This window comes from Gossypium hirsutum, chromosome A08 (genome assembly GCF_007990345.1).
Source record: "Gossypium hirsutum isolate 1008001.06 chromosome A08, Gossypium_hirsutum_v2.1, whole genome shotgun sequence".
NCBI lineage: Eukaryota > Viridiplantae > Streptophyta > Magnoliopsida > Malvales > Malvaceae > Gossypium > Gossypium hirsutum.
The window spans coordinates 119,228,835-119,239,866 of record NC_053431.1 but is presented as its reverse complement, the minus strand read 5'-3'; the positions used below and the strand labels follow the sequence as shown (position 1 = coordinate 119,239,866).

The following is an 11,032-nucleotide window of genomic DNA, read 5'->3' as shown; positions in this document are numbered from 1 at the left end:
TAACAATTATCAATCTTATTTTTTATCATCCAATTATGAAAATTTTTAAAATAATCACCCAACTAAAAAAATATAATTTTATTAAAATCAAAACTAAATTACAATAATTTAAAAAAAACGAGGACTAATTTCTTTATAACATGACCAAATTAAAAAAAAATATGCAATCATTAAAAGTTAAATAAGTTACTATACCATTTTAAAACTATTGCTAGTTAAGTACCTACCAATGTAATTTACACGTTTCTTTTATTAGTTGGAAAAATTACCAGTTTATTTCATTTTTCTAACCTAAAAAAGAAAAAGCGCTCCACGTGGACATGTACTACATACTTTAGGGAATTAATATGTTGTGTAACTTTTTAAGTCACCGGAATTGTCATTAAAAAGGTTAATTAAAAATACTACTTTCTTATTTAATTTCTGTGTCAATTATCTTTTTTAGTATTTAAAAGAAAAACATTCCTCGATGTAGAAACCAAACTAGTGTTTTCACAGTTAAAAACCAACTACAAACCTCACGAGTTTAGTGGAGGCTGTCACACTTGTGCCTCGATCTCTACACCATCAATCAACCAAAAGAGAGTATAATTATTAAGACATGACGTTTTAAAATAGTTTTTTTCTTTTATCAGCCTAAACTCAAGAGTTTGGCTGAGGAATAAAAAACCCCAAAGCTGCCAACAAATTGACTACACATTCACACTCGAGTACACTCAAATACAGTTATTGGCCCAAATACTGAAAAGAGAAACAGATTTTACCTCTTTTGCAGATTTATTGGGTGAAGAGGGTTGAACTTGGTTGCATTGCATGATATCAAAAGATTCAGGTGAGAATCCTGTAAAAATTTAAATAATCATGGCGATTTCAGCATCCTGGAGAAGTAAAAAAACAGATGGTCCACAACCCTTTTAAAATATTTTTTTTTCTTTGGTTAGTGGTGAGTTTAGAGCTTTAATATCCCCCCAAAAGGGAGAGAGAATGGTAAATTTGACAATCCAGAAAACATGATCAATTTTCCAGGAAAATTTTGACAATCTCAGCATTTTCAATTCATAAAAAGTCACGATTTCTCTCTAAAATTCATAGGGTCCTATATTATTTGTTAAAGAACCCCATGTGTTAAGCAGAAAATCCAGCTACTGTTTTCTTCCTCTTCCCTTCTTTGCTGGTTGGGCTTCGATCTGTTCTTTCCCTGTAATTTCTGACATGTCCACTGCATCACAAGGAAAAATGATAACTAGTTAGAAATTCCACATACGAAACCAAACATAAATAAACGAAAATGTTGGAAAATATTGTTCATAAATGAACTCCATTGGACCACGGACAAGCTTTGGAATCTTTTCCAATTAAGTTCTTGAAGGTCTTTCGTTCTATGTCAACAAAGTAACATGTATTTAGTTGCTTTTTTTTTTCTTTTTTTTTTTTGCCTACAAATTCGAGAAAGATCAGTCATTTTTGAAGTAATGAAGAACAATACCATCAGGTCCCCGAGCCATCAAGGTAAAGAATATATTGTTCAGTTTCTCCATCTTCTTGGCCTCCTGTGCTTGATCTGTCTTGAACTTAAGGCACTAATAGCAAATAAAATAGTTTATAATGAGAAACCCCATAGCATATACCATGAAAAAAGTAGGGTAACATCAAATCCAGAAGTCATAAATCCAATACGTTACAATTGATCAAGCTCTTTCCCTCAAACAAACAATAAAAATTACTAAAACTGAATGCCAAAAACACAATGGAATGTGAAATAATGAAAAACCACAAAAAAAGTACATGTACACTAGGAACAAGTCTCATATTTTCACAACAAAACAGATTATACTGATTTTTAGAAGAGATCCCTCAACTGCTTTGGTCATTCGTCCAATACAGATGCTATTATAGGTCTATAACTTATAGATTCAAACTTGAAATATTCAAGCAACATGGAAGATTAAGTTTGTAAGTTAAAGAAATCAACATAGAAGTTGCCAATTGCCAGACTTAGCTAACAGTTGAGCAACACAGAAAGCAAGCATAACCATTAGGGATTTTGAAGATCTCAAAACAAGGCCAGAGTCACAAAGGAAAATTTTGTCCATACAGAATATTTTCTCTAAACTTAGATGCCAATCATCACCTTTCAATTCACTATTTCAGTCAGGGATTATACAGTTTGTGAGTTGAAGGAATCAGTTTAATACTTGAAATGAACTTGCCTAAATTGTAATGGGCGTGCCGAATTGCAAGTTATAGGGCTTGAATCCCGCGTAGGAAAGTATGGGATTTCCTAGTGAGGCTTATATGGACCTAGACTCTCCAATATCAATAGCTAGCTTTTGGAGTTTAGTTCTCCAAAGTTTCATATCAATTGGTATCAGAGTCCATCATCACATCTCTCAGTTGCAATTGTGTAGTGCAGGTGGTGATGTCGGTATTGCAATGTTCTTCTGGGGCTAAATTAAGCTAGTGCAAAGCCAGCCCGCATGGGCATCAAGACTGCAAAGCGTGGTGAATTGTTATGTGCCCAATTGCATGAGACTTAGATCCCATGTAGGAAACTATGGGATTTCCTTGTGGGGTTCATATGGACCTAGGCTCTCCAACCTCAATAGCTAGCTTTTGGGATGTGATTTTCCAAAAATTCACATCATAAACACAACTGAGCAACTCAGTTAAGATGGAAAGCAAGCATAACCCTTAGGGATTTTGAAGATCCAAAACAAGGCAAGAGTTACGAGGAACATTTTGTCCATATAAATAAAAAATTTCTCAAAACATCAAATTGTATCACTTCCCTCCTTAATGAAAACTCATTGGAAGGGCTTCCTTGATGTTCTTTTAATGCAATTTTCCTTGCCTTTCTTCCCCTTCTACAATTCTCGCAAAAAATGACTAATGTAGCATTAAGTCATTACAAGATTCACTCCTGGTTTTTTACCACTAGCGAAATAGTCAAATGTATTAGCATATTCTCTAATTTGGAGCCGGCAATGAAAAAGGAACCGAGCTTATTTTCTATTTCTTCCGCATAGTCTATATAAACATGGCCACAAAAAAAGATAGCAAACTAACAAGACAACATGTTTGTGCCAACTTTACCAAATAGTTACGGAGATCTGGTTCATAAGGCTACTTGAAGAAACCTAGGTCTTCTGCTATCTATGATAAGAGTTTTGCAATTTTAATTTCCCTCAACTAAAAGCTATCAAATTCTTCAGTCTCTGATTGAAAGGCAAAATGCAAACTGTTAAAAGAAAAAGAATATTCACTTGACAACTCTGGAAACTAAGAAGCAACAAAACAAGTGAAGAATAGAAAAAGAAGGAAATCACTGCTGCCACTCCGTCAAGAGAGCTACAAATAGACATAATCTCAAGCACGTTGTCCAGTCCATACAACGCATATCTGCAAATCCATGCTCAAATTCTCATAAATTTTCCTTAATTTATCCAAATCTGCCTAATTCTTCGGCAACTAAACATAAATCAACACTAAACCACGAGAATTGAATCAAACAAAGCCAACGACATAAACAATTAGGCAAATTCAATTCATACATACCTCTTTGTTGTCAGTAACCTTCAAGACCAATTTTCCATCGCAATGCCGGTACTTCATGCAATACCGCGTCTAGCTCACGCCCAATCCAAATCCAGAAAAACAGATCGGGCAAAATCACCATTTATTCCGTGACAACGACAACAATATTAATAATAGAGAAAAAAAGAAAAGAGGAAGCGTAAAGTTAACATACAGATTCAGGACTGGCACGGAACAACTGCACGGTTCGCTCGACGAATTCGTCCCACGATGTTACGTAAACCATTGCACCGTCAATCGAAGAAGAATCAAAATACGGGATGAGAGAATCTGCAAAACGGAGCGTCCTCGTCCTCGTCCTCGTCGTCACTCACACTCAACGCGATACAGAGAGAATTTTATCGATTCTTTAGGATGGTGGCCGATATAATAAGTATTGCGGTCAAGTGTCATTAAAAGCCAATAGAAACTCGCCACGTCAGCAAAAAGAAAAGCAATTTGTGGAACCGATTGTAATTTAATTTTGCCGCCCTAAATGGAGAAAATTCAGCAAAACGCTGCGTTTTACACCAACACATCGGATGCACTGAACTGAATGGCAAATGAAACATGGGGCACAGTTAGCAAAAGCTGAAGCCTCTGACCTTAGCACAATGTAATTGTATAAATCTTAAATTGGAAAATTAAAATAAGGGTCTAATCATAGGGTTAGTCCTTTGCTAAAATTTAATGTTTACTCTCTATTTTAATTTTGTTATATCCTACTTGATAACCTTTTATCTTATTTCATTTGAAAGATTATTCAAAAACCAACCACCCGTATGTTTCATATTACCCGAAAAAAAGTATCCATTTTTAGGATACCAACTATTTATGAGTGTACCCTCCTCAAAAGAAACCATCTAGTAACCACTCAAAGTCATACATGACAAACTAGTGTATCATGACTTTGCCACCTTCTCGACCACATGTTCAATCGTATACTAAAATTGTCAGTGATGTGAGGTAACTAGATAAGAAACCCTCTTGCCTACAAATGCTCCAATGTGTGATAAATAAAGGATTTTCTCTCTTTTTGAGCAACCCTAATAGCACAAATAATGTTCAGTTTCTTCTCTGTCTCCCTTCACCTCTATACTCTAGTTTTCTACCTATCATAAGCGAATCAACTTTCTTATCATCATCACACTCTCTGCCTCAGATTAACAAGTTTGATATAATATGATGTTTCACTTTTATAATATTATCAATTAGTTCAATTTAACAACATTGTTGGTATCTACTCTTGTAACAATAAAATAAATTTTTTTATTGATAACTCTCTTACAATAAAAAATAGATGACACCACATTAAGATAATTATCCCTGTATTTAATGCAAGTCTAACATTCTCGCAGATTCAGCATTTGAGCTTTTCTTATTTTTGTTTTATTTTGCTTCAGAAGTCCCAAAGACCAATTATACCCGGTTTTGGGGTTGTTCATTGACCCGTTTGTCTAGCAATGTTGGTGAATTAATTTGCTTGGCAATCAGTTCGATGTTCTTGTAACTTTGGTTCAATTATATCCGGTTTTGGGGTTGCTTCAGGGTTGTTCATTGACCCGTTTGTCTAGCAATGTTGGTGAATTAATTTGCTTGGCAATCAGTTCGATGGCAATCAGTTCGATGTTCTTGTAACTTTGGTTCAATTATATCCGGTTTTGGGGTTGCTTCAGGGTTGTTCATTGACCCGTTTGTCTAGCAATGTTGGTGAATTAATTTGCTTGGCAATCAGTTCGATGTTCTTGTAACTTTGGTTACTCAAAGGTCTTTTTAAACAAGGTTGCTATTCTTAGGCAACTACTCAGTTATTTTATTGATTAATTTAATTTCTATATTATTAAAAAAATTAAATAAAAAAATTCAACCAAGTTAATAATTACCATTTAAAAATTTATAAGAATTCTTCTCTATACATTTTAGATTAAATTTGAATTCTAAAATTATTATTATTGCGAAAGCTTTATCAAAAATACCAAAGTTACACTCAAATTATAAAAAAATACATAATTTTTTTTTATTTGCATTTCAACTCTACTAATAAGAGTTTTGACATGTACAAAAATAACTCTACTCATAAAAGTTTTGACCTATAAGTCACAAGCTTCACTAAAGAAAACTTAGGAAAAGCTTTTCCTCAAATATTTAACGATTTATCAATATTACCCTATTAGAAATATTGATAAGTGATTAGATATTTTGATAAAAATGTTTGTTTTAGTGAAGCTCATGATAGAAGTGCTGATTTTCTTCTCTAATTTCCGTACATCTCGCATCCTCCCGAGGCAATTGAAAATATATATTATGTATGAGAAATCCAAAATTATAAATTGTAAGAATTTAAACAATTGTTTAAAAACATAAAATATTAATGAAAAACAAGTAACGCACATAGTTGAAAACATTTTAGTTCGGATTTTGATATTAATTTGATTGTATTTTATAATGTTTCATTTTGATTATCCTCAAAATTAAATATATAAACTTAAATAAAGTTATCCGTACCATACTAAATTTGGATTAATATATTCGTGTTACTATATAAATATTGTAACGGGTTAATTTTATCTGACTCAAACAAATAAAACAAAATCCAAAATAAAAATAAATAAAAAGTATGTTAATAGTCCAAATTACAAGCCCAATAGTCAAGTCCATTTACAAAACTCTAAATACTCAATACACTTAAGCCCAAGTCCACAGCCTAAAAATTTTTAGAAAACCCTAAATCCTAAATCCCCTCTCGCATTGCACCTCACCACGTCAGCATGCTCACTGCCCGATGCTTGACGCATCCTCTGCCATCATTGCACCAAAATGGCAAGGCACAGCTCCCTAGCGCTATTGACCTTGCCACAAACACATGCAAAGAAATAAGAAACGAGACAGATGACAGAAATAGCAGAAACAATGAAAAAGAAAAGAAAAGAAAATATAAGTAATCGGCTATAAAAGCAATAACATTTAGATGTATTCTTTTTACGAGATTTTGAAATAACAAGAACAAATAAAACAAAACGGTAGTTTATTTTTCTTATTTTTTAAACAAATAAAAAAATATAATACCCTTTTTACCTGTCATTTCGCCTTTTGCTGCCGTTGGTGACCATCTTCGGTCACTGAATACCTCAGAGCCCACTAGGGTTTTGCTGACGGTTCGATGAGTACGCAAGCTGAAAGTTTTTTTTCCCTTTTTTCTGATTTTAGAAGGCATTAGCCTTCAGATCTAGCTCTTAGGCGTTAAAAATGGCTAAAAAATGATTTTTTTTAAAACTTTGGCCACCAGAGTAGACGGTCGCTGTTGCCGATGACCAGTGGCCACGGCGGGGCGACAATGGCCCTATGGCCGAACTCAAAGATGCCTTTAAAGAAAAAAAAGAAAAAATAGAAATTTATTTTTAAATGCAGGAGAAAAGTGAAAATTTTCAAAAAATTTTTACTTATATAGGGCCTCAGTGCAACGTCGTTTTAGCCTGACTTTAGAAGACCCAAAACAGCGTTGTTTTAAAGTACGACCGGAATCGCCCCTAGGATCCACGTGTTTTCGCATGGAAGAGTAATTTTCATTTTGGTCCTTCTACTTTTTTGTTTCTTTTTTATTTATTTTATTTTTATCTTTTTTTTTTATTTTATTATTGTGCAATTTAGTCCCCTGACTCACTGTTGACCCTTTGAGGGAATGACACATGTAAATAGGATTGGGATAACTGCCCTCTAAGTCCCTAAACTTTTATATTCTATTTTAATTTAATCCTTTATATTATGTTTCCTTGTAATCTAGGCGCTAAATTTTGTTATATTTTCAATTTAGTCCTTTACTTCCCTTTTCCTTATTTACTTCGCAATTTGTGCTTTAAGTTCTATTTAAATTTCAATTTAATCTCTCATTTATTTAATTATGCATTTTATTTACTGCTTTTATTATTTTATTGCTTAAAATTTTATTATGGTTTCGATTTAATCTTTTTATTTGATCTTGCCCTTTTTCTATTTATTTATTTTTTAGTATTTTATCCTTTAATTTACATAACTTGCATTTTTTTCTTAATCATCTCATTTTATTTCATTTTTGTTTTTATTTTTTATTTGATGTTATTGTTAAATGGTTATTTTAGCTAATTAATATTTTATTTTATCATTACTAATAATCATAGCATTATCATACTTTTTTATTATTTTTACCATTTTTTGTCATTACTAATGTTCCACTTATTATTTTACTATTATTTCCATTATTAATTAGTATTATTAATCGGCTTAAATTTATTCCAACTACCACTTGCTATTATTTTGTTATCATCTTTTTTTATCATGTAAGTTATTCTATACTATTTCTGTCATTTCCATATTATGCAACATGTTTAAATATTCGTTTATTTTTGTGCCAACACTTGAATAAATTAATCGCATTTTGCATTAAACGTTATATTCATTTTTACCCGATGCTTAAAAAATGAATTTTTTAAAATCGAGGCAATGTTCTTTGTTTAGGGATTCAATAAATAGTGCACTAACTTATGGGGTATGACTTTCTCTTTGAACCAAGATAAACGAGCATCATTTTAAAATTCAAAATATATAAGACTTAGGTAATAATCAAATAACGAGAGTCCTTATTTTCGAGGATTCAAGATATCGTGCCCTAACTTACGGGACACGATCATTTTCTCGATTGACTAGAAATAAAAAAGGCTATTTCCATAAAATTCAATTTAGTTTGCAATCATGCAAGAAGGGGTTGTATCTTAAATTTTTTTTGAATTTTCAATTCTCGACTCTAAGACATCAAGTGATCAATTAGGTACCGATTTTGGGCGTTATGAGGGTGCTAATCATTCCTCATACGTATCTGACACCCAAACCCATTTCCTAGATTTTGTAGACCAAAAATAATTTTAATAAATCTAACATTTTATTAAAATGTCAAAGTCTTGAGGTGATTCGATCACATCTAATTAAAAAAAATTGGTGGCGACTCCCATTTTTGTTTTAAAATAAAATTCGATTTCAAAAAAGGTTTCAACAAATATCACAATAGTTGATAATGTATTATCATTTCAATATTAAATCGATATCAAATCATTTAAGATTCATTTTGGTCAAATTTTCTATGCATTTCAATTGCTTCGATATGTTACAATTAGTTTTGACTTTTGCTACTCGCATCGGTTGATTGGGGTGTTCAAATGGTTAAACGATCGATTAACCAAACTGAACTAGTATTAACCAATTTAATCGAACTTTTTAATCATTTAATCATTAACCGAACTGAATTTTGTCAAAAGAATTAATCGAACCGAAATATTTCAGTTAATTCGGTTGGTTAATTGAATTAACTAAACTTTATATATATTGTTAAAACAAGTATAAAACATATCAAAAATAAATAAATTTATAATGTTCATTTGACCGGATTAACCGAATTAATTGAACTAGTAATAGCCTAATGCATATAATATATAATATTATTTATTAAGTTTGGTTAATTAACCGATTTTGAACCGAATTAACGTTAAACAAAATTTTAAAAAACTTTTAATTGACCGATTAACCAAACTAGGTCTATTCGGGTGATTAATTCAGTTTTAACCGAAGTTTGAACACCCCTATCGGTTGATATGAGTTTGATATTTCAAAATTCAAAACAATATTTATTATATTTTTGTATTAATCGTTTTCATCATTATATAATCAAATTAAAAATATATTATAATAATTAAATTAATTTATTTGACCTAGTTAATAAATTTACAATTTATTATATTAATATATAAAGATATATATATTCTCTAAGTATAAAATTGCAGTTTATTTGCACATGTATTAATATATTTAATTAAGAAAATGAAAAATTAAACTATAAATATATATGTGAAAATATATTTAAAAATAATAATATAACTAAAGTAGTATTTTGAAATGCACTTAATTTGGTATGCATCAACACAAAAGAAAAATAGTACTACAAATTATGGGTGTACAAATTTCGGGTAAATCTGATTTAACCCATCAAACCGAGTTAATGCAGTTAATCAGTTGATTAATAGAATTAATTCAATTGGGAGTCAGTTAATAATTTTTTAGAAGTTTAGTTAACGGTTAATTCGGTTCAAAATCGGTTAATTAACTGAATTAACCGAAAATGTATATTTTTTATATACATTTTACATATATTAAATTCAGTTAATTTATTTAAATTTTTATATGTTTTATAATTATTTTAACAAAAAAATATAAATTTGGTTTAATTTGGTTAGCTGACCGAATTAACCGAAAAATTTGGTTCGGTTAATTTTTTTGAAAAAATTCCGGTTTGATTAACGGTTAAAGGTTTAAAAAGTTCAATTAATTTAATTAATGCTAGTTCGGGTCGGTTAACCAATTGAACACCTCATATAGCAAATTCTATCATATCGGATGTAGCGACGTAAAAATTTTGCTTGGCCGCTAATTGAGGCGATTTATTGAAATTTGAAAACCGACTTTCGATTTTATTAAAAAAGGGAGTCGCCACCGATCCTTTTTCCTAGGTGTGATCGGATACCTAATAAATCCTCTTTTTTAAAAGAAAATTTATTTTTTAAACAAAAAGAAGGCTGAGTTTAGGTCTACGTCAAAAGCCAGAGAAAAATAGGGTTCGGGAGTCGGTTACGCACGAGGAAGGTATTAGCACCCTCGCGACGCCCAAAATTGGTATCTCATTAAACATGTGTTGTCTTAATTTTCAAAAATACGAGTTCAATTTAATATTTAATCGTGATCCGATTGAAAAAATGAGAATTTTTAGTTTTCGGTTTTTTTAGGAGGGCGTTCCGTTTTTAACACCAGCCGACGAATTTCATCCAACATAGCGATGAAATCGATGACTTAATGTTAAATCGGTACATTACTTTATTTATTGAAATTAATAAAAAACATGAATAAAAATATTTCATAAATAAATAAACGGTGCAAACAATGATATAATGAATGAAAAATAGGATAAAAATAAAAACAATATTTACAATAAAAAAAATAATAATAAAAATAATGATATGCTGATAATATAATAAGAAAAGCAAACTGATACAGAATGGGTAAGAAATAAAAAATAAAATAGTTAGAAATACATCGAAACAAATAATAAATATGACAATAATATTAAAAACAATAACAATGCATGCGATATTAAACGTAATAATAGTATTAAACACGAAATAAAAACAATGAATATATATAATATAATAATAGTTAGTAAAGTGACAGAAACATGATATTAAAAACACTAATAATGTTACCTATATACATACGTATATATATTAAAATATAAACATAATAATAATATTAAAAAGTATATACATAGTATTAAAAATATATACATATTATAATAAAATATATGAATAATATGATATTAAAAATATATACATAATATATAAAAAAATATAATATTTTAAAAAATAATATACATAATATAATATTA

General features: G+C 30.4%; 1 protein-coding gene across 1 annotated transcript; it reads right to left on the bottom strand.

Annotated features, from left to right (window-relative positions):
* Window positions 1-948: 948 nt before the first annotated feature.
* Window positions 949-3,957, bottom strand: LOC107936478 (signal recognition particle 9 kDa protein). Its single transcript, XM_016869210.2, has 4 exons — window positions 3,749-3,957; window positions 3,556-3,624; window positions 1,487-1,580; window positions 949-1,219 (listed from the first exon to the last, which is right to left on the bottom strand). Exons 1-4 carry the CDS (start codon window positions 3,818-3,820, stop codon window positions 1,143-1,145), a joined length of 312 nt encoding a protein of 103 aa, XP_016724699.2. The 5' UTR covers window positions 3,821-3,957; the 3' UTR covers window positions 949-1,142.
* Between the last annotated feature and the right edge of the window lie 7,075 nt (window positions 3,958-11,032).